General features: G+C 38.4%; 1 protein-coding gene across 2 annotated transcripts in view; it reads right to left on the bottom strand.

The window, feature by feature from the left end:
• LOC121298266 (calcium/calmodulin-dependent protein kinase type 1-like) overlaps positions 1–25,746 on the bottom strand; it is a 47,338-nt gene that overhangs the window by 11,392 nt on the left and 10,200 nt on the right. For both annotated transcript variants that reach the window (XM_041225294.1, XM_041225296.1), the window contains exon 3: positions 2,471–2,602. In XM_041225294.1, the coding sequence (XP_041081228.1) occupies positions 2,471–2,602 (132 nt within the window). The remainder of the gene's footprint in view (positions 1–2,470; positions 2,603–25,746) is intronic.

The raw sequence follows: 25,746 nt of genomic DNA, 5'->3' as shown, positions 1-25,746 counted from the left end.
AAGGAAAGTCTGAGCCTGTGTTTTTCCATTGCTCAATTTATATACAGGCCCCTGGTATTACAGAAAGAAGAGACAATCCCCAGACTGGCCACCATGTGTCACAATCACTCCATCAGAAGAATTTTTTTATTCCAATTGCAACAGAAAATATGAACAAGCACATCCTGTCAGTCTTTTCTATTGCTGTCAAAATCACCCCTGTGAACATATTCATGCCACTATATTTTAGGACTGATATTTGGAAGTCAGCGTAAAAGGAGTTTATAAGAAAGGCTTAACCTAGCACCTAGTGGACAGGTGTCCACAACACCATGCTTCAAATCAGCCTAACTACCAACGCAATAGCACCCAATGAAGCATACACTAACACCTGGTGAGGTGTGTGTGTGTGTGTGTGTGTGTGTGTATGTGTATGTGTGTGTGTGTGTGTGTGTGTGTGTGGAGATATATATAGGTATATATGGTATATATATAAACCTCAGAATATCAGACAATTTAATTCGTGACTATCACTTAACCTAATGCAAATAAAAATAGAGGCATTATTGTATTTTTGTATTATACCATGCTACATCATACTATAAATCAAGACACATACTGTAGCTGCCAAGACATATATACATCAAGAATAAACATGCACCATTGTTTTTTAGTGGCTATTATAGGTGGGGCCTGTTTCTTGTCTAATCTGTAAATCCTTTTAACGTGAGAAGTGTTTTTTTAATAAAGCCTGTGTGCTCAGCAGTGCCTGAGTACCTCTTTCTGACTGGTTAACAGCCCTATACAGAAGCCCAGGAGATCAACAAAGAACATAAACTGTGGTACTTAAAGTGCTGTTTACTTTGCTTTTATTAAAAACACTGACATTGAGGACACACAGCCTGCTCAAATCTCTAGGCCCTACGTTAGTTTCATCTTCAGCTCCCTGTTGTCACCTTAGCAACTGATCTGGCCACTACAGTTCAGGTGGAAGAACTTTTTTTTTTTTTTTTTTAATTTAGGGTTGAATTCCACCAAATACAACTGTACCATTTTTGATTCTCACTTTAATACAGTGTCCTGGCCAACTTCTTAATTATCGGGTCAGAAGCAGAGACTGACCCCTTCATTTAGGAGACATATATAATGGGATTATGCTGTAGTTTAATTTTAATTAGAAATACATTGGAGCCTACAGCTGTAGTGGTATAGGTTAACTTATGTTGATTGAAACCCATGGATGTTCTAATTATTTCTAATTCTTAAAAAGACTGGGACTGAGGCTCAAATGACAGACAGTATCCCTCCCTCTGGGATACTCAAGTAGTACCAGGATGAAAAAAAAAAAAAAACAAGATCCATGCTTATTAAATAATATCACTAACTACTTCTTAGCCAGTAAAAAAATAAATCCTCAATATAGACAAACTGGCATTCTACATGCTGTGTGGCCGTGTGTGTGTGTGTGTATGTGTGTGTGTGTGTGTGTGTGGAGTGGGCGATGATTGAGGCAGTTGGCTAAAACTTGCTTAGCACACAAAAAAAAGAAAGAAACAAAAAAGCAGCCTACTTATAAATAATATGTTTATCGATTTTGTGTATTCACTGCTTGACTGAACTCCAGAAATGAATCATTTAAATACTGGACAAAGTCTAACACAGCTCCATAACACTAAAAGTAAACAATATGTGTGAGCGATATGCTGGCAACTTATTTTATTTATATTACGTAACAGTTATGACTTGTAGCCTTCAACTGCCAGCATTAGCTTTTTGGGGAAATTCTTCTCTCGAGTGAGGACAAGATAACTTGCCTGGAAGGAGGACGAAGCTGCAAGTCTTTTTAGCATTGGTGAGTGAGCTTTTCTAGCTGTTGTCCTTATTCTCACCCAACACAGACCAGTTATTGTGCTTTGTTAATTTGCTGGCTATTACCCTGACTCTCGTTGTAATCACAAGCGTCCCAATAATTGTTTGAGGTGGGTGTATTTATTGTGTTTACGTCACTATATGAATGCCAGGTTTAGTATGAAACTGCAACTAAAATGCATTATCATTACAAGAACCAGCGTAACTAATGCAGAGCACACAGCACACTATTTACAGGAAAGTGTCTCTTCTCATTCACACAACACAGCGGTAGTGTAGAACTGGTGCCTCAAGGCCTATGTATTTTGCGGTATCCATGGAAACTAAAAATAGGAATATCCCCATAGATCTGACATTCCCGGCAGAGAATTTCTGACACTTTAGTAACAGATATTATTATATATCTAATATATCTGACTTCCTTGCTGCCCTGGTAACTGTGCCCTTTAAATAGTATCAGTGTGCTACTCTGTGAGAGGAGAAATCGAGAACCATGTTCCTCACAGAGCCTTGCAAATGCAATAACCTGGCATGTAACTTCCTCCTTCTGCAAAGCTGGAGCCAATTCAAGTAGGAAATGCAAATCAAAAGTCCTCTATTGATATTCTGGGTCTGTACTCACTTGTGAAGGACGGCGATCTCGTTCTCGATGTTGTTCCCTTTGCCCTCCAGGGCTTTCTTGGTGATACACTTGATGGCAACAAGCCTATTTGTTCGCTTCTCTTCTGCTAGAACAACCTCCGAGAAGGCACCCCTGAAACACAGAGCCCACTGTTAGAGGTCTTAGATAGTAAGTTGTAAAACTCAGTCCCTGTATCTGTGAGCTTTAAGCAATATAAAGGTACCACAACATTGTACTGCCAATGATAATACATGCAAGAGAGAGCTGGTTACCTTGGTCAGAGCAATGCCTCAAAACTATAAACATACAAGCACACAAATAATTACTGATACTGAAGTTAAATGAATTGTCAGCAAAGTGTAAGTGAACCAGTCAGGAAAACACAAGTCTTCTTTAAAATTGGTTTGAGTTCGTTCTTTGCAGTACTTATTTATTGCTACACTGCTATTACAGGAGACTGAACCACTACTCGTCTGGCCCAGTGGTCAATTTGACTGCGACAGCCTCCAACTAATCAGCCCTGACTACAAAGCATCAGGCAGCGTCCCTGTGCCTGTCACCTCCTTCATTTATGGAATCGAATTTCTATCCAGTGAAGCTCACCATTTGCACTGAGCGAGACAGGAACCAAGAGAGACACAATGAAAGAGAGAGAGGAGAGAGACAGTTAAACAGAAAAAGACCATGAGAGACAGAGAGCGAGGGCTAGCAAAAAAACATGCAATCAGTTTTAACAATTTGAACCAAATAAAAGTGGTCTATTCTATTGTCCAGAAACATAAAAAAAAAAATGTTTTAATCTTTTAAGAAGAAGAAGACTATAGTGAAAAGGATGCAATTCAAGAGACTAGAAAAGCTTATAGAACATATGTACCATATGTATCATTTCAGCAACAGGTAACAAAAATGCATTCAGTTTTATCCCTGGGGTCCTTTCAGAGTTCAAGACAGCGTGACATTAAAACAAACTGAAGGAAGAAAAAGACACAGGGTACTGATATTTTTTTTTATTTAATTTGTTTGCTTCATGGCTTAGGATATGACCTTTGAACAGGCTTGTATTGCTGAATTTGTGTGGCTGTTATATTGTGGCACGTGGAATTTAGATTGTGGTCTTAACTTGTGCGTCTAATTGTTCATCACCAACATTCAAGAACATTTCTGCTTACAGGATGGAGACTCTTTCCCAGAGTAGGAGGGAAGGCTGCACCAGGAGATCAGTGGGCTAATGGCATGACCAGATGCAGCCCACAAAGCCACAAGTTGCCTGTGGCTTTTCCAGCTACAACCCCTAGTCTGGATATCCAGCTATCTTAGTTTTTAATGAATTGTACCACACTGATAACTAAAAACATTAAGATATGTGTAGCTGCATCAAATCTTCTAGGAGATAAAAAAAATAAAATTAAATAAATAAAATAAAAAAAAACATGAAAGTAACTGTGCAATAGACTTAACTCAGGTTTGAAGTTGGCCCTTCCATTCCAGCTGTTTGTTCCAGCCGTGTTAAAATGTATTTATTTGAACCAATTAACCCTTCATCCAGGTCCTAAAGTACTGAACTATTTTATAAAACTGAATTGTGTATACTACTCTTGAAGAGGAATTGAGCACCCCTGGATTTATTGTACAGTCAATGCAAAAAGTACTTTCACTAGTTTTTAACATTAGCAGTTTCATTTCCTTGGTGCAAAATTAGCTTTGGAGTAAAGACATCTCTGGCTCTTTGTATTTAATATACACAACACTGTGTTATCTAAACAACAGTGTTTACTCTGTTGCTGCCACTGCCAACGGAATGTTCTTAAAATGGGACGTGTTCCGGCTTGGTCTAGTTGTTATCATACTTCCCAAGAAGTAAGCTAAGGGGGTTACTTTCATTCTGAGCTGCAGATAGTTAATCATATGCCTAAGGCAGCATGAAATTACTTGAAACTGTACCAAATGCATTCCTTATTCAATGCTCTTTAGGATAAGATTTGTGGTACAAAACAAGCAAAAAAAGAAAATATACCTTCCATAAGCATAGCAGCTATTTTAAATGTAAAATCTATGTTGCATGGCTCATGTTGCTAACAGCAACCCCTGGCACCTGCTATCTCATTAAAGACTCTACCAAGAAAGAGCCATTCCGGTGCATCAAATGAATGCAAAATAATAATGGTAATGAAAAAAAAAAAGTCAAATAAATAAGGGGGTGGCCTATCTGTGAGAATGAAAGGTCGGGCTGGAGGTAACCGAGGTACAGGCAGGAGATTGCTTTCACTGCTAGACAAGCGCTTTACTCAGGGGATCCTGCCTCAAGCCATTCGCTTGTAGCCTCGGAAAAACAGGGATGAAATATATACTGGCAGATATCATATGACCTCCATGTAACTGACCGGAGGCAATGTGGCTTGTGTCTAACTGATTGATTGATTGATAACTGAAGGCTGTACCATTCCCCATTGGATGATGCATGGGCATGAACTAAATTGCATTAAAATCAAGCCATCTTTTATAAAATGTAAAGACGAGTGCTTTGTAAAAAAAAAAAAAAAAACCAAACAACCCTATCTAGCAACTGTGTTTGTGTGTTATCTTTGGTTTAGCTATGGTCTCTTCTGTCTGAGATTAACTGTCCTCACCCTTGCAAGTCAGGAGTGGAAATAGTTCTTGAACTGGTCATTTTTTGCCCCCCCCCCATGAAAAACATTTTTGTGAAAGCTTGCTTGCAGACAGCCCTCGTTTCATGATGTCAGTAACAGGGAAATGTTTTCAGATCACTTTTTGCTCATTTACTAAAAGATGAGCATTCACACCAGTAAAGTTTGCCATAAAAATGCAGCCTCCTTACAACAATGCACTGCAGATAATGTTAGGAGTACAAACAGGCTCCAGATCCATGACAATTAATCAGAGCACCATTCATAATAAAGCACTTCAAATCAGAAATAGGGCAATAAGGAAGGAATACCAGTAAGTACGTGTGTTATTCTGTCGTCAATGGTTTTAATACTGTCTTTTTACAAGGTTGCTGGTATTTAGAACTCCTGCATGGAATAATTATCACCATAGCTGCATGCTAGTTCATATAACCATATATAGTACAATATAATCCACTGAGAATAAAATAAACTAAATTGAGTTTTCTTATTATTTTCATTGATTTTCTGTTGTACAGCATGACATTGCCATTAGGTATGCACTCTTCCTCATACATTTCCTGCCAGATTTTCTCTCATTCTAACCTACTTTTTTTTTTTTTTTTAAGCAGCTGCAGCTAAACTGAGACAAACCCACAAGACACACAAGCCAGACAGAGGAGGGCAGACTGTAACATTCAGATCAAATAAAAATAAAAAATTCCAAAAATGTCCTGCTTAACACCTGGCATGATAACTTGGCTCTTTGTTAGTATTTGCATAGCAGATCTATTTACCTGTAAAGATATCAAGCCAGAACACAGAAGAGTTACACATTGAAGGTAAGTAAACTAAAAGGAAGCTTTTCCTATAGTGCTGTCATTTTTCCCAGCTGTTCCCTCTCTACCTCATTATGACAGAGTCCCCAACCCTCACTTCCTCTGCAGCTCTGAATAAATGACTTTAAGAAGCCCCCGTCCCCTTCACTTGGTGTCCCTCTGTACCTCCCTATGAACAACTAGCCAGACAGTTCTCATTCTACCACTCTACCACTTTATGTCCATTTACTTTAATGGAAAATGTAGAATTGTTTACAGTATTTATAATCAGAACATGATAAAATGAATGACAAAATCAACATCCTACTGACTGCCTAAGATTTCAGTTATTTTGCATAAGCAACCTGTGCTGGTATCCTGAGTTCAGACCTGCTACCTGATGTCGTCCATACCTCTCCCCTAGGCTGAGTTTCACACTGAGCACGACACCTTCACCTTAATACGGCAGGAAGAAAGAGGGAGGGGGACTAAAAACAAGACAAGCGTAGAAAACGGAATTACAGAAACTGAGTCAATCTGCAGGCCTCTGCCACTGACGGAAGCATTTATGATCCACACAGGCAGGTTGGTAAAAGAGTGGGCTGACATTTCATAAAAATTACAGTGTAGAAGACAGTTTGAGCCCCTACTTAGAGTCCTATTCTGTGCTCTGCCGTTCCTCTGCGCCACATTCTGTAGCATCAGAGAAGATATTCCTCAGACTGAATAGAGTGCAGCAAATATGAACAGATATTTGCCCAGCTTTGAATTCAGTTGGAACAAAATGCACAGTACTATTACCACAGTGCAATAGTACTGTGCATTATGGATCACAGTGTACCCAATACTGTAGAAAGAATAAACAAATATTAAGAAAAAATAAATACATAATAAGTGGAAAATCCAGTGGGTTGATTCGCGTGAGTTAATCTCTGTGAGTAAATGGCAGAATCAGTGAGGGATGTTCATAGGGCACGGGATTCTGGGAACTGGAGGACGATTCCACCTGCGATTATTCTCACAGACAGCAGGATTATCTGTAGCGGGGTGTGGAGTTCAGTCGGGATTACCACTTCTAAGAAAAGGCTGGCATAGAGCCCCACACCTCTGGCTTGGTAATGCAGATTCAGCCCTGTTTGAATGTTCATAAATCACGGGAAATTGTCTGTCAATTGTTTTGTTTTCTTTAATTTTTCAATAGAACACTACAGTAAAACACATCGTTAGGTTTAAAGGCGATTCCAGAGTACAATATTAATTTTTGTGATTTATAAGGCGTTAATAAATGGAGCGTAGGGCGCATCTCGTTGTATAAGAGATGTAATTTCATACAGCTTTTATTCTAAATATTGTGTATATGGAATACTTTTTCCAGTCATGGTAGCTTATGAATTAACATGAGGTTTTACAGTAACTGGCTTTTACTAGCCAAATATCACAACAAGCCTTTCAAGCATCCCCTTGTAATGACACATTTAGTTAAACAGAACTACAGTTTCTAACTATGATGAAAAACAACAGAATCGTGACAGTAATGTTGCCCAAGCCCAAGGTTAAAGCTTCTCCATACTGATAATGTCATCAAGGCAGTTATCAAGATAAGGACTAAAATTAAAACCAGTCCTCTTGTTCACACTCCGAGTTCCTCAGAGGAAGTGTGAAACACGCAGAGTTCTGGTGTGCTGTGGTGTGCAAGGACACAGGCCCCAGTGGCCAGGTGACAGCAGGTGCTGGCATCCAACTGGGCATCTATCCTAAAGTGGTTTGGCTCTTTGGTTTGGGAGAGGTTCAGATTCAAAGTAGGTGCTTCAACTAAACTGTACTAAGCGCTTTTTGCATAACCACATCTACAGCACGATTTCCCAAGGAAATGACCTTTACTTAGTAGACAGCCTGAAGAATTGAAATGAAACAAAATATGCATTTAGTTAGGCTGCAGGTAGCCAGAGAATGTGGAAGCCAGCCAATAAACACAACAAACCCAGCCAGCTTAAACACAACACTTCAGGAACACCCTTGTAGTGAAACTGAATTTTCCTATTGCAAATGCTCCGCCTAAAGGAACTTTGCTTATAAGAACGCCTTTTTGGCAAGGATAGCGATTTGCTGCTGACCGATTCAAAACGGTACTGTTTTGTAAATGGATTACTCATCATCATCAAACTCAAAATTCAAATGGTTTATTCAATCTTTTCAAAACTGACTTTGCGAGAGTAATCTAGAGCTGGTGCTGCATTTTTTATTTTAACATGTGTAGGGGTGCTGTGTTAATAACCATTGTTAAAATAAATTATTGTATTTATTATTGTTAGAGCCGCTGGTGCATTTTTTCCCTTATGTAGGGGTGCTTTGTTAATTTAGTCTGTCACTTTTATTACCTCTCAATGTATTTTATTACATAGCAATTTGCCAATTGCTAAATATTCTAAATATTATAATTTATTCAGTTCCTGGCTCTCTACTATTTACTGAATTCTCAGTCTTTGGGTGTATTTAAATCTTTACCTGTATTTTTATAATGGTCTTTTAATCTTGGTTTCACCAGCAAACAACAGCCCTTCTGTAAATGTGCCTGTATATTCTACATTTACTGAAAGCTTTCATTCCTGCATTGATGTTATCTGTAAAGTCATTTGCCTGATGTTTAAAGAGACTACGGTTACCTAAGTCACATAAAGTCAAAATATTCCAAGATAGTGTATCTCAAACAGTTTAAATGAACTACGACTGCCTATATACATGAGGTGCATGTCACTCTTCTAAGGAAAACAATCGAATGATTGTACAGGAACAAAAACAAATATTACAACAAATGATCAAAAATACTAAAACCTGCACTCTTGGGTATTAGGTTTTGTGTACTAACATGAGATCATTCTTCACGTCAAAAGACTCAGTGAGGTAAGATACCAAGTCACGTAACACATGTTTTGGCTCATGCCTTCTTCAGTGTTCTGAGTTCAGTGTAGTGAGTTCAGTGTAAGAAAGAAGGCACGAGCAGAAACGCTAGTCAACAGGACTCATAGCACAAGGCATTCCATACGATCACTACTCCCTGCAATACCCTACGCCACTGCACCGTAGCTCAGCAGGAGGCGCTATATTACTGTTTAGCTTGGTAGATCGCTTTTGAAAATCTGGAACACACCAGGATCTACTCGTTTCCAAATTGTAAAAGCATTTTAAAAAGGGGCTGAAAAAGAATATCCCATTCTTTTATCATCATACAGCATACTGATTAATAACATTTAAATGGTTTTATTCCTTTAGAAAAAAACAACAACAAGAGTCAAACCACTTACCTACATTCAATGATCTAGCAAAACAAGCTCCAAATCAGCAATAAAATAAATGAACCTTGTGAATAGTGAGGGCACTTTTAGTCCAGGACAGTGAAAGGGGGCGGGTTAGATTACTGTTAGGCTCTGCCAGGGAATTATACATTTCCACTGCAAACACGGCCTTGGTTAATAAATCTGTATCTGAAAAATATTGTAGGGCTAGCTAGAGAATAAATCAAGGACTTGAAATAAAAGCATCAGTAATAAATAAAGTCAGAGTGTGGCTTTGCTGCAACTTCACTCATTTCTTTAACCAGGCTGGCTGTGAAGTGACATGAGAGTGTATGTAATTGAGGTGATCAATGTACAGAAATATCTCTGAAGTTATGAATGTAACAAACAGTGATTGCAGTTCAGGTCATAACTTGAATTGTGCCTAATAAATGGCATAAACTTACATTTTTCAGTGCTACTCATCCAGCACTTTAAGAACTTCTAAATGTGTCACAAAAAAAGAAGTATAATAATAATAATAATAATAATAATAATAATAACAACAACAACAACAACAACAACTTGGCACTCCTAAGCAACAAAAGGACAGAAAGGGTTAAAGTTCCAGTTCCCTACTGTAACTATCTGGATGGTGGGGTCTGCAGTCATGACAACGGCAGAATAAAACAAAGGCAGCATATTTTGTGTTTGTAAGTGCGGTGTTGCTTTAAAAATTAACTAATCTCCAGGCGTATTTACAGATGTCCCCCTGGACGTCTGCATTTAGAAAACCTTGTTTACCTGGCACAAAGATGTACCAAGCACTGAAGCATGATGCATTTACAGAAACCGGTCCGAGGGCAAGCCTGTCTCTCCAAGAAGGAACCCTGGTACATCCTGGAGCAGCTTTATTGATCAAACAATAGTTTACATATCCCTTAACTTACCAGTTTGTAGAATTTAGCACATAAATCAAAGAAGTGAAAATGTACCTATAATGCTGCATAGTAATGTATTTCTGGCTTCCTGTGCATTGTAAATATGACCTATAAAACATCACACACAATGACTGTCAATACAGCCTAACAGATTAGTTCCCAGCAGAACCTGTTTTGTTATTTTGATGCACAGTTATCTTGGGTACGCCCCCCCACAATGTTTGCAAATAGTCCTAATGCAACAGCTTCAGTGCTTTGGAAATAAATCTCTTGAGAAAAGCTCAAGAGTTTCACAGCAACACAATGCGGGATAAATAAACAGGTTCTTCAGGCCAGACCAAGAACTGCTACTCTATCATTGATGGTAATAGAATGTTTGCTTATAAACTGCCTCTGAATGGCTAGGAGTTGGTAATGGCAGAGCAACCAATGCCAAAACCAGCCGAAGATACTCCATATGTATTGTACAGATTTCCAGAATACAACGTGCACCTTTTTAAAAGATACTGGTAGAATTCCACAGAAGCACGCCAGAGACTGTCCACACTGGGAACCTGTAGTTATACTTGAACAGACATTTATTGCATCTGAACTCATTCAAATGTTTTAACTTCCAAGAAGCTAAGAGCAATCCATCATAGTATGAACAAACACACAACGAGGCCGCAAGAACAGGACAAAGAACACTGAAACGAAACGCACAGAAGTTCTTTTTCTCAAATGGCTGTAAGTTTGTTAAGAATATTTGAATAGTTCAGGTTGTTTGGCTTCCTATTCAAACCTTTAAGCTACTTGTATAATAACAGTGTTTGGTTATGAAAATGATGTGGCTTCAGTAAGCAAAGGCACAAGGTACAATGACAGGTATGTTAAGTTACATCATAAGGCATGTGGTTTGGTTTGCTCGGTGTATGGGGAAAAGGATAAAGTTTTTATATGATTTAATATAGAAGCCAGTTAAAGAGTCGGGACAATTGGGTGAAATGACTCAGCAAGTGCAAGACAGTCAAAAAACATGGCTTGTAAACAGAGATTTGTATCAGATACCATTTTCTAAAATGAAAATAAACGTTCGCTAAAACATGTGTTTCTTTCAAAACTACATATTTCAGACCTATATAATGAATGGGTGTGCATGGATGAGAAAATATATGGAACTATTTAGCTGCAATTACTTTAAATCACATAAACAAACCTTACAATACTTAGTATTGGTCTGTGATGATCATTCAACGACTTCTCCTTAGTACAGTATTATATTCCAGTGTCTACAGTATTGTATTTATATTTGGTGTCCTTTGAGATCCTTTTGAAAATAAGATCTCAAGAGTTTTTCTTTCACATGACACCGGTTTGGATTGTAAGGATCCATATGGATTACGGTGCACCCTGGACTAGTTTTCAGAGCAGATGGTGATCCCTGCTCACCCAGCCCAGGTACTTCAGGAAACTGCATCCTGTCTCAGTTGCCATGTCTACTACACAAGCAGAGTCCTTGAATGCTAAGTGCAGTCATTCCAGCACCTTTCACAAGTACGACACTTATCGCAATACAACAAACAGCAAGCAAAGTCAGCTGTCCCTTGGTGGTTGATAGTCAACGTCACGTTACTGACAGCTGAGCAGAGCAATTAAGCTCAAAAACTGAAGTGTGTATTCATGTAAAGACATCAACAGGGCACTATAAGTAGTAAAACTGTGCACTACATGAAAAGGCATATTAAGGATTTGTTGGGGTGATTTATCAAAAACTTAACTAGATCACATATACTCTAAAACAATTACCGACAGGGGTGTAACCCCCGTCTTAGCAAGAATGATGGTTATGAACCCCAATAGTCATTTATACAGAAACACACTTAATTAAACATACTCATAGCCTAGCAGAAAAAGCAATTAACAAAGTTAATTCCTGAATCCAGCAGTACCTCATGAGAAGCTTCTATCGACAGGATCCCGTCACAAGCAACTGCCCCGCACACTCAACCTCAAAAATAACTTAAAAACAACCACTGGGAAAGAACTAACGATTGCCTCTATGGAGTTCAGTATTCACTTCACTGAACAAATAGTGCCAAAACAGAGCTTTGCATACAGTATTACATTTCCATCTTCCTCATCTTTGATTTCAAGCAGCTAGAACTTCAAGGAGACCCAGAGGGCATCCCATGCCAGCCATTCCCACAGCTGAATGAACACATTCATTAATACCATGTACTTAATGCAGCTGTCCAAATGTAGTCAAGTGAATAGCATGCGTTTTTTACGATTAAAAACAAGTAACAGAAGCACACATTTAAAAGGGTTTTCAGAACCGTGGCTCACGTTATACTTCATAGGCACTTGGGTGAACAGCCACTGTACATGGATTTGCGTTACGTACCCACCTTGGTAATATTCCAGTAGCCCTGCCTCTATTCAATAAATGCATTGTTATATGCGTTTCCCACCCCCCATAGAAAACAAAGTGATCTCCGTTCTCCCACTTCCAGGGACTCCAAAAGAAAATTAAACAAATGCTGGAAAACTGACAGTGGCCATAGGCACATTAAATAAATCTCACTATAGGTCTAGTTCCCTTGGGTATCGACATTCTCCAGTAAACATTATGGGTCCAATTCACAAAGCTTTTACTCAGGAGTCTATAAAATAATGTTTATTTTTATAGATTAAATACATGTTGTACATATTCATAAAGCTGTTCTGGGCTTTATTTTCTTTTTCAGAAAAAAAAGTGCTAGTCTGTTTTACATGGATAATGCATTCTGATTTTCATGCAATTCTCCTTGCCTACTGCTGGTGTGGTTTTTACAGCTGAAAGAGTGAATTCCCAAAGTGTCTTTTTTGAACATTTAGGTGCTGCAAATTTCAGTTTTGTGGCTCTATTGTGTTGAATTCATCCATTTCAAACATATCTTGGTGCAAACTGGTGATGGCGAGACATAGAAAAATGACACATCTTTGAGCTCTTCATTGTGCATTTCTGTTTTTCCAGTCTTATTACTAACTCACATCAAGAACAGAGTGGAGATCATTTCTTGCACATTTAATATCACCTTAGATAATTTTTTCCTCCCAGCCATGCAGGTTCACAGGACGGGCACAATTACAGCTGTGTGTTACAGTGCTCTCAGCTCAGTAGTGCCTGATATAACCATTGACCTGTTCTTTGACTGGAGCTTCTACACTGGAGCCCACCTTAGTGGCCTTTGCTATACAGGAGCCACGTTCCCCACGTTCAGTGCAGTAAAAAAAAAAAAAAAAATTCAGATGTTTACAAGTAAGTTTTTCTCTCTTACAAGACCTGACAGCCTCCTTTGCATTTGAACACTGCAGAGCTCTGCAGTGTCTGCTCGAATGGCTGTTGTAGAGCCCTGGGGTTTCATTCTTTACTGTAATTGTAGTGGTCCAATGAAGGATTAGATCTTCTTTAGTCAACGGGTGATGTACAACAATCACTACCTAAGAAGAGGGATTTAAAATGTACAGGTTAGATCAGTTGCCCTCTAGTTTCCAGAAGCAGCTATGGTAAGATCCACCTGTCCTCAAGGATGGTCTTCTGGTGCTGTGAGGAGGCAGACCCACTGACCATTCCAGTTACTAAAGCAAAAGCTGCTACCTACAAACAACACCAGAGCAATCTGCAAAAGAGAACAGTGATGAAGAGTAAAGAGGGTGAATTTATATGTAGTAGGTGTGTCATGGTAACTTGGTTTGTGTGTTATGGAATTTATCACATCCAACAAAAGGATGCTTTGCTGCAATGAAGTGCCAGGCACTGAACTCTTCCTAGGCTACCAGAGCCAGCATCCCTGGTGAAAAAATGCAGTAGGATTCCTACTAAAAAAAGAGATCACAAAGCCAAGAAATTATGTTCAGAAAGTAATTCAGAAATGGGATCATAAAAGCAGCAAAAGGAATATGGAACTTAATCTGCCAAGTATACAGTAGGCTCAAAGGGAATTAGTCACAAACTTTGGAAGCATTTCAGATCCTGTGCTGATCAATAACAAAATAAATCAAATACAAATCTGCATGCACCAGCACCAGAAACCCCCCAAAAAATCTCTTCCCTCATTAAGACCCATTCCAATTACTCCATTAATGTTATCACTGAGTGTAATTCACAGACTATCCCCTGCATGCTCAAAGGGGGAAAGAAATTACAGGCATGTAGCTCTTCAACAGCTAAATCAATATAAATTCATTTGAGATGAAAGGTGCAGTTGAATTATTGATGGGGTTAGACACCTCTCCATATTTACAGGGCTGAGCAAGACAGCTGCTTCCGACCTCCCACTCCATAAAACATTTAAACTCCAAGTTGGATGAGAATGCGGGGCACAGAATGGCTTTCAATCCGGGCAGAAGCTGCGAGTACAAGAGTGCTGGAGTGTAGAGCAATATTTCACTGCAATGGCATTTACACCTGTATGCACTCCACTGTAGAGGCCACTCCAAACTGTGCAGAGCTCCAGTTGGATCTTCCTCTCATGACAAATAGTGACGATCGACAGAATAGATATTTGGATTTTACATTTTTATGTTTTTCTATTAACTTGTGTAACCATGACCTAGCGCATGTGTAGAATAGCATAACAAACACTGAGGATAATCGACGCTCAAACCATCTGTGCAATTTCTTGATAACTGATCAGGAGGCTGAACTGAATTCTAGTACAAATCAGACTTATTCTAGCCAGACTAAATTCTTCTGCCCTGCCTAATTAAATTGCAAGTCTTCCTTTCCCAATGCCAAGAAATTGCATTTCAGCAGATCTATCCTGAATACATTCTACCGTGCTGCACCGAAAAACTAAAGCACTGCACCAGTGAGATTGAATTGCCATCTGCACAACTCTTCACTTTCTGTACTTAACGTAGCAATCTTACAGCCCTTCACTTGATGGATGTTTGCTGTGTTGGCTATATAAAAACACAATGGCTGGTGTCATTGGCCTGCACTATTAATCAGAGGTATTGGAGACTTGCTCACTGTACCGTCAGTGAGTAACACTAGCACCCAGTCCGATTTATCACTGCATTGATTTTGGATTATTCAAACACTTACACTTCAATTCTGCCTTGCAGCACAGAGGCAGGCACCAAAGCACAGGGATGTAGTTACATCTAAACAAATTTTAAACAAAACGCGCTGCTGCACCCCACAATTACAGGGAAAGATGTAATTTCTATTCACCAACGTTCATTACCAGCATCTCTCTCACTAAAGTAGAGCTATATTAAAAAGCTTCCTTTATAAACCTCAGTTGGTGTGGCTCTCAGGTCAAGAGTGGTATATTTCTTAATTGACTTAATTGTCAGGCAATCCCTACTGCCTACTTCCAGCCCAGACTTCCATTAGAGACTGTCACGAAGGAACAAAGACAGTGCCCACGTCTCTGTTCTGTGCCCACCTCCCACCCACACAGTGTTGGGGATCTCAGGTCTTAAGCTCCCTAACTGGGAGTGCCGCATCTTAGCAATACTTCACAAATCTGTGGTGATACTGTACTGCTGCCAGTTTCTTTTGCTGTGAGCTTTCCTTTAAACATCACTGCAGTACTTGCTGTGGTCTCATCTGAAATGGTTTCGACCCTTACACATTATTATTCAGATTACACTGCTTGTGTCTATGCAGTGTAGTAAGATCTTATATTCAACAACAAAAAAACAAAAGACCACTGAATATTTTTTATTAAGACATTATCTGTAAATTACTCTAATATTTTAAATAACACATAACCTTTGGTTTTATTAGTTATTTTCTAGACAATATTGCAATTTACAATATATATATATATATATATATATAAAATTTTACAATAGACGCGTCTCTACCCATAAACTTTGCACTGCAAATAATAATGAAAATGGACTGTGAACATACCAGAAACAAAAGTGTAAAAAGCCCTGTGATTAAAATCTCAATGGTATGCAAATGAAAAGCTTTCACAGTGAACTGCATGAGCAGTAACATCCCCCTCCACTACTGTCTCATTTACTACGCAAATATGGGCACCTCTTGCACACATTCTGAAATAAAACAATAAAAAAAATGCATCAGCGCTATTGTTAAGTGTGTGATCCTGTTTCCGCTGCATTAAGTTTATTAACCAAGCGTGCAAACAGACTGCAAGACACCAACACTCACATGTTTGTATTCCTACACTTGAGGTCTTCTTATTAACTTTAACTTTATTTTTATTTACTATTTTTAAATCCATTCAGACAAAACTCCACACAGGCTGAAAGTCGACAACAAACTAAATATTTTGGCAATTTACTTTTTTTTTTTTGTTTGTTTTCTTCGAAGGTATATTTAGTTCTTAAAAAAAGATGTTTTATAATGTGGGGATGTCCCCACAACGTTCTTTTTTCAGGAGTTAATATCTTTGTGAGGACATTTTCTCAAATTGTGTCCGCACATTAATAGTAGTACCTGCCCACACACACACACACGCACGCAAACTGACACACACACTGACACACGTGCACACACACGCACACGCGTTTATGGTTCTACAATTCCCATAAAAAGTGTTTTTTTCTAGCTAATTGAGTTCACCCATACGGGGGGAGAGAGAGAGAGAAAGAAAGTTTACTGAAAAGTGTGTAAAACAACAGGGCCAGCCTAAATCTGTACTTTCCCACAGAATGCCATCTTGTATAAAACCAGCGGTCTGCTCCACTAACTCCTTTAAGTTCAACAAAACAGTCAATATGTTAGCAATTCTGAAATTGTAAACAACTCCAGACTAAACAGAATTGTGCCACTTAAAGTGGGGCAGCTGCCTTTATACTGGAAATCAGCCAAGAAAGTTAGACAGAAAGTCTACAGAAACCAGATCTTTTCTGTGTAGCAATCGTCAGACTTCACTATTTTATTTTTAACTTACTACACAACTCAACTCCTAGCACTTTCTCTTTACCATGCTTTGTGTCTCAAATGGATGCCACCCCACAATGGTATCACAACAGAATGTAAATCAATCACATCTGTGTATTTTGACAACAAAAAGAAAAAACCTTTTCCAACACTATAAAAACAAAAATCAGAATATCACTTTTCTGAAAACAGCAATTTTCTTGACTTGGGACAGTTAATCCAATAACAATACTGTGATATGAAAAGTGTGTTTACATGACTTTCTAAAATCAGAACTTTTCAAAAAACTAATTTTTTTTGTGCGTGTAAATGAATATTGAACCGTTGCTGTGATGTCTACTGATCTATCAACATCTTTCCTTCCTTTATATGATAGCTTAATAAAGTGCAACTAAACACAATATCTAAACCTGCATATTATTTTATGACAGCTAAAGACTTGCGGTGTGTTAAAATGACCGACAATCCACTGAATATCACAAATTTTGGCTCACACGTTTATATTTATGGGGGGGGGGGGGGGGGGGGGGGGGGGGGAAGCTCTTCGAACAAAAACCTTTGGAAACTTTGCAAAATGTTTATGCATCAAGATACTCCACAGATCAGAGGTGCTAGTCTTTAAAATCAGTGGTAGACAGAAATCGAAATGTTAGTGATTATTTTCGTTCTTTATAAACACTTTAAACATTTTGGCAAGCACCCAGCAATGAATTGGCTTCTCAGGAAGCGTTATCAAGTCACAAAAATACACACAGCTATCAATAAGTTAAACATTTACAGTTAAGTCAAAATGTCATCACTCTTAAAGCCTAACTAAGGAACCAGAACTAGCTATTTCCTAACAGGCAGACATTCCACAGTACTTTTTATTATTTTTAAATTACTTTAGCTGTGTCTCTGTTACTAACTAGTATATTAAAACTGTACCAGAGGTCTGTCTTCTCATTGACAGGGATAACGGGGGGTGGGTTGACTGAATAGCAAAACAAGCCAATCATACTGCACAGCAGGGATCACAATAATAACCTCAAGCAGTGTACAAGGAAGTATTTCATTGCGGTTTAAAAAAAAAAAAAAAAATTCCCTTTCCCATTATCCCTGTCGTCAACACAAATAGCCACCTCACTGTAAAACCAAGGATCTCTTGTTCCTGTCCTGTTAATATTAGTTCTTTAAGAAAGTTTACAAACGAGAGGAGGCGATTCGGCCCATCTTGCTCGTTTGGTTGTTAGTAGCTTATTTATCCCAGAATCTCATCAAGCAGCCTCTTGAAGGATCCCAGAGTGTCAGCTTCAACAACGTTACTGGGGAGTTGATTCCAGACCCTCACGATTCTCTGTGTAAAAAAGTGCCTCCTATTTTCTGTTCTGAATGCTCCTTTGTCTAATCTCCATTTATGACCCCTGGTCCTTGTTTCTTTTTTCAGGCTGAAAAAGTCCCTTGGGTCGACATTGTCAATACCTTTTAGAATTCTGAATGCTCGAATTAGGTCGCCATGTAGTCTTCATTGTTCAAGACTGAACAGATTCAATTCTTTTAGCCTGTCTGCATATGACATGCCTTTTAAGCCCGGAATAATTCTGTTCGCTCTTCTTTGCACTCTTTCTACAGCAGCAATATCCTTTTTGTAGCAAGGTGACCAGAACTGAACACAATATTCGATGAGGTCTTACTAGTGCATTGTACGGTTTTAACATTACTTCCCTTGATTTAAATTCAACACTTTTCACAATGTATCCGAGCATCATGTTGGCCTTTTTTATAGCTTCCCCACGTTGTCTAGATGAAGACATTTCTAAGTCAACAATAACTCCTAGGTCTTTTTCAGAGAGTCCTTCTTTAATTTCAGTATCTCCCATATGATATTTATAATGCACATTTTTATTTCCTGCGTGCAGTACCTTACACTTTTCCCTATTAAATGTCATTTGCCATGTGTCTGCCCAGTTCTGAATCTTGTCTAGATCATTTTGAATGACCTTTGCTGCTGCAACAGTGTTTGCCACTCCTCCTACTTTTGTGTCGTCTGCGAATTTAACAAGCTTGCTTACTATACCAGAATCTAAATCATTAATGTAGATTAGGAATAGCAGAGGACCTACTCCACTGGTTACCACACTCCATTCTGAGGTTTCTCCTCTAATCAGTACTGTTTTCTACATGTTAACCACTCCCTAATCCATGTACACGCGTTTCCTTGAAACCCTACTGTGTTCAGTTTGAGAATTAATCTTTTGTGCGGGACTTTGCCAAAAGCTTTCTGGAAATCAAAATAAACCATGTCATATGCTTTGCAATTATTCATTATCGATGTTGCATTCTCAAAAAAATCAAGCAGGTTAGTTAGACATGATCTCCCTTTCCTAAAACCATGCCGACTGTCTCCCAGGATACTGTAACCATACAGGTAATTTTTCATTTTGGATCTTGTTATAGTTTCCATATAATAGAAGCCAGGCTTATTGGTCTGCAGTTACCTGGTTCAGTTTTGTTTCCCTTTTTGTGGATCGGTATTACGTTTGCAATTTTCCTGTCTGTCGGTACAACCCCTGTGTCAAGAGACTGTTGCATGACCTTGGTTAGTGGTTTGTAAATAACGTTTTTCATTTCTTTGAGTACTATTAGGAGTACTTTAACTGCCTTTTGTGCCTGTACTGTTATCTTTCAGAGTTTTATTGTTGCTGCAGTGCTGGCTCTTGAAATGAACCAAATGGGTACCTGGATACCCTGGTATTTTTCAGAAGGTACCTACTTCCTAGATTCCATACCCAATGCTTACAAAGTGGGCATAAATTACTTCTTAAAGAGCAAAGGATTAAGAGTAAGATCTGTCGATATGACCTCCATCAGCAGATCACACAATGAGACTGTGCAGGACTCCACTGTTAATGATTTTACAAAATAGCAAATATGTTTAAATAAATTAACAGACTTGGAACTCAGCAATGGCCCACTTGGTTAAGCGATTGAGTCCATGCTCCATTGAAACTGCCAAACAATTTATTGGAACTACAGCAAGTGTCATGGATGATACGGGTGGCAGGGGATACCCTGGAAAGTTCTCTTGAACACAGGGTGGTGTATGAACTGGCAGAGGCTGAATTTCTGAGCCCCAAACCCTTCATACTGACCACTCAGCACACACTGCCTCTTCTGTCTAAAATAAAGGGGATGGAATAAAACATTTGTATTGCTGTCTTCATAGCTTGCCAGCAATCATGAAGGAGAAAAATACAATATATATCTGTAAATGTTTTGTTATAGATCTTCCTAAACAGGGACCTACAAATTCTTGTATCCCCAAGAAATATTCGTAAAATTCCAACACCAAAATAAGCACTCCATCTGTTATAATAAGAAGATTATGGATTCGCCAGACCTAAAAATATACAGGAAAAAAAAAAAAAAAAAAAGAAAATAAACTTTGTTTCCATAGCTACAGGAAAGTCCATATGTTAACAGTCCCTTCATGTTGTCATGGCAACCAGCCCACTATTAACTCAGAGCACTGCTATGTGCTGAGCCATTGCTATTTCCATAATAAATGCAGGACTGCAGGATTACTTCAAAGAAACATTTTAAATGGTCTGTTAGAACAAAAATAAAGCAGTTAAAATAGGCCTCTACAGAGGAAAGGATAATGTGAATTTGCAATTGCTTCTTGTTTTGTTTCGGTATCCACTGTCCCCCCGTCCCCCCCCCCCCCCAATGATAAAATTGCATATTTAATGTAACAGGTTGAAGTACTGCTCATGTTAAAAAAAGAACAATTATATAACACACCTGTTTTTCAAGCCTTCAAACATACACAGATTTTGCATTCAGCTTAATAATAGAGTCAAGAAATTGAATTTTGGCTCAGAACTAATAAATATATAATTGCCCTAGTTTTCATATCAGTTTTGATCTAAAGTACAATAGCCCAAAGTCTGTAACTCTAAAGTAAACATGTTAAAAATAAGCTGTTTGATGAGGCTGGACATAATATCTGACACTTATTTTTAAACCATTGCCGTTACCTGTTGTGGTTATACCACCCCATATTGTTAATAAAAATGTTTTAATTTATAATGTTAATTGTACATTTTGATCAAGGAAGAGTAATGCCATCTATAGCAATACTTTAATAAGAAGAATAAACATTACAATAAGAACAAACATTAGCCTATTTATCAATACTTTATCTATGAAATAAATATAAATAACACAAATAACAATGAAGGTAATTGTCAGACAATTGGAATAGATTAGTTTGAAATTGATTCTACTGCTAATGGAAAACTAGTATGTAAATAAATGTGTGATCCACATAGCTGCCAACACCTACATGCAGTATGCAGTTTGCAAGCAAACACACCACAGGCCTACAGTCTGAGGAAAATGCTTGGTGGGCTGGCATAAAATACCATAAGAAATCCCTTACAGCATAAAAGTTTCCCATAATAAAATCATAGCAAAGTATAATATAGCATTGTCAAAGCATGGTAAAGCACAGGGAAGCAATGTAAAGAATAACATGGTACAGTAAAGCATATTAAAAAACAGAGCAAACCATGGTAAGCTATAGTAAATGCACAGTGTAACCATGTATAAAAACATGGTCAAACTGTAACACTACTGTACAAAAACACTGTGCTAAACTTTTAGAAGGGATACCCTAATAGCTTGGCACTAAAAGCAAAAGGGAAGTAGAGGAGGTTGAGCAAGTTACATACTGTTGAAAAAGATAACTAATAAATAAATAAATAAATAAACCCTCATCAGCGATGTGGACAGCCAATGATAATGTACTTATAGATCTACCAGAAAAGAAACCACATTAATTTATATGCCAGTGCAATAACAACAGAAGATAAATACTGTGATCAGAGTTCCAGTTTGCAGCTCCAGTGCTGGTGCAGTGAAATAAACCCTTTCAGTTAGCAGTGTCATTACATCATTAGTGTCATTACATCATTTGCTAATCTATAATAAAAAAAATAATAAAAAACTCAAATATTTACCAAAAAAGTGTTTGTTTACAATATAGAATGAATGAACCTGATGCAGCCAGGTTTCAGCTAACAGTACCGGGACAGCGTATTAATATATTTATAAAAAATATATACAGGCTACTGGCACATCACTGGCACCATAAGACACATTTGTGCAATAAAAAAAACAGATCACTGGTACCAACTTCAAACACTCAACTAAAGTAAATGCAAAGGATTAGCCAGGGAAAGCAGTCAAAACAAATCAATTAGTGTTTGCGGAAGAATTTCTGGATTAGCAAACTCCCTAATCTGCTTGAAAACGTAAGTAGCTCTATGTGACTAACACTAAATACACATATGTAAACCATTAGAGATAAAGAAACACAAAACACCAGCTAGCTACTTCCAAGGAATACCACTGAGCTCCGTCAGAAACCAGGAGCAGCTTTAATGCTTGTTATTTCCCCTCTGTGATGTTTTTAAATATGATTTACCATGCCTTTCTGGTCTCTACAATGCTTACCTATGCTTTACCATGCTTTCCACTATGTGTATTACACTTCGCTATGCTTCTACTATGGGGCACTTTTATAAGGAGTTTTCTCTTGTGTTATAACTAGATGCTTTGGAAAAACTAGACCATGCAGAACACAACCTAATAAACTTACGTGCCCATTCTATTCCAGACAGACTCGACACTGGGACCAGAAAAGGTCAGTAAAGCAGGGCTGACCAGTCACCTGCTGAGAAATGAAGTACTTACAAGTGTTACTGTAATAAAAGAGGTCACAGATACCTGAGCCGTCTCCCAGACAAATCTGCACCTTCACTCTGACCTGTTCATTGTACTACCTGCCATAAACAACAAGCCTAAATGGGATTTAAAATACTGCAAGAACACAGAGTCTGATGCCACACACCAGGTGAAATTAAGCAAGCCAATTAGGAAAAGGCAGACTGCAAGAGGACCACTTAAAGGAACCTTGCAGATGTTTTTTTTTTACAGTGTGGATTTAACTACTGTATGTGCTGGCATCATAGTACCTAGAAATGTAATTGCGTGCTGTTACTTTGTCTGGACGAGAAGGCAGAATCCCTCTTGCGGGCAGACTCTCTCTCTCTCTCTCTCTCTCTCTCTCTCTCTCTCTCTCTCTCTCTCTCTCTCTCTCTCTCTCTCAACGCTTCGGCGTTATCCCCTCTCCGTCTGACGTGGTCCTCACTTCCTGAGGAAAAAGGACATAGGACACGTCTACAAGACTAAATAATTCGGGTGATCTAAACCTAGAGAAGCGTTTGTAAGAGACAATACACGACGTTATCTAATCCCGACATGGGTATGACTGTGTGCGCCTGTTTACTTCGACTGACAATAGATCCCTTGCGCGTCCAGTGCGGCTACGGATGCATCTCCTCCGTGAGAGGAGAAGTCTGATGCAAGTAGTCTCATGACGTAGGAGCAGTTCAACATCCATTACGAACTCTCTCTCTCTCTCTCTCTCTCTCTCTCTCTCTCTCTCTCTCTCTCTCTCTCTCTCTCTCTCTCTCTCTCTCTCTCTCTCTCTCTCTCTGCCTGCCAAAGCTCATCTCACTCATTGTGCTCTAATTACAACGGGCTGGGAAAGCGCAGTAACAGAGTCGCACTACTTAAATCTCAGCTCGCCATCATTAAGATAATTCAGCTAGAGCATTATGCGTTCTAGTGACGCACGTCTTCAAATGCTTCCTATCATCACACAAGGCAAGACATCGATAAATCTAGATACGTAAAGTAAAACCTGCATTAAGGACTGAGTGGTCATCCAACACCCGCCAGTACACCCTTGGTACGGTGTCTGTTATGAGTCCTGACAATATTGTTAGGGTAAATTGCAGCGAGTTGAACTTGGGTCAGCGTGTACAACTTGAAAAGATTATAAAGCAAAACTAAAAGGAGACAATGATGTGTTTCTTCTTTTACTTTTGCACTCTTGTATAAATGTTTTAAAAAACTCTGGTGCTACAGTATGGAAAATATTGTGTAAGTTATACAAACAAACAAGTTCCTTGTCAGCAGCTGAGCTGGGATTGGAACCAAAAGTCTCACAGTTCTTAATCTCTTATCCTATCCTCCGCTGCACTTACAAACAAAAGCCTTTCTATTAAATCCACAGGCAACACATGAAAATGCTGTTAGCTAATCTGATTCAGAATTTTTAGTATCTTTATATTATTATCATGACAGTATGATACAGTATTTCTTTACAGGAAATCAATCGAAAAAACCCCATGAAAAGAGAGCAGACAATTTTCTAATGTGGGAAAAGAGATATATAGAAGGTGCAGCAGCCGTTTATTCAAAGTGCCATTACCTTGTGTTCCTGCTTTACATATTTTGCGTAACTTTTTCTATAAAAAAAAAAAAAAAACACAGCTAAGATCAGTCATTCCCTGGCGGACATGGGGTATTTTATCATTAATCTACTGCTGAATTTAGGCGCAGTTCCAGCGGCTAATGTCTGTAAGCCTCAGGGAGACACGGTTTAAATTCCTGACTGGAAACGCTTGGGTTTGTAAATTAACCCTTTCAATCTGAGGTCCAGAGGAATGTAGGTTTTTTTGGGGATGGGGAGTTCAGAGGTCCTCATGTATGGCTTTGTTTGCAGCTAAAAACCTTGACAAGGATATAAAAGGTATACTAGGAATCACCAGGATCTTATCTAGTTAAGAAGGAGAAATACCACCATCAGTGCAGTTCAGCGTCCACAATGAATAATGAAACCAATGCAAAACAAAAGATAAAATAAATGTGTTTTTGTTTTGGTCGGCAGATGTCAATAGGACACACTCAATGAACACTGATGGAGTGCTGTTGTTATCCCACTTGTAAGGCTGACTGTCAAGCCCTCAAAGGGGCCTAGTGGCTGATTTATCTTCAAGAGTGAAATAAACATAGAACTCACAGAGTATTCTGTTTGAATGTGGGGGAATTACTTTCATTAACTCAATGTCCATTTAGTAAAGTGTCATTATGTAAAAAAAAATAATAAAACATAAACCTGTGAAATTCGCCCAGCCATTCTATTGTAAGATCTTTCAACTTTCACCTACTGCCTCCAGCTTTTCCTCAGAAACATCAATATGTGAATTATGTGAAACATGTAGGATATAAGAAACTCTCTACGTCAAAAGGAATTTACCCACAAAGTATTTTAAGACAATAGTTTCCTCAGAGGACAAGAGTGGCAGCACAGCACTTACTGAATGATCTTCAATGGCACTGACAAGTGCAACAGCAGAAGGGCAGCTATATGACACACAGAATGGTGCCACAGTGGAAACAAATGTCAGCATTGTGACATCACAATGACACGAAACCATAGATACTAGTAATCCATACCATTATTACCAGTGAGCAACATGATCAAGACTTTTGTGAAGAAAAAATAAATAAAAGCTTTCAAATCCACAGAGCTGCCATTGCTGTTAAGGATTTTTTCAGAGCAATGTACTGTATTATCTCAATGGTTATTTCAAAACCTTTCTAAAATCACAAACAGTGTTATTGTTACCACCTATAACATAGCAACATCTGGACTTTTATTTCAAGCAACAGATGTCTTCATTTTATACCAACAAAGATGTCAAATACTCAGAATCTCAGAGATGGCATCCTTCCACTCTTCAATGGGTTGTTATATTCAAATCATGTTCTCTAAACCTGTTCTATAAATATGACAGAATATGCTGTGGACTGTGGGCAATAAATAGGCAATAAGA

This window comes from Polyodon spathula, chromosome 23, assembly GCF_017654505.1.
Source record: "Polyodon spathula isolate WHYD16114869_AA chromosome 23, ASM1765450v1, whole genome shotgun sequence".
Classification (NCBI taxonomy): domain Eukaryota; kingdom Metazoa; phylum Chordata; class Actinopteri; order Acipenseriformes; family Polyodontidae; genus Polyodon; species Polyodon spathula.
This window is presented reverse-complemented; position numbering and strand designations above follow the sequence as displayed.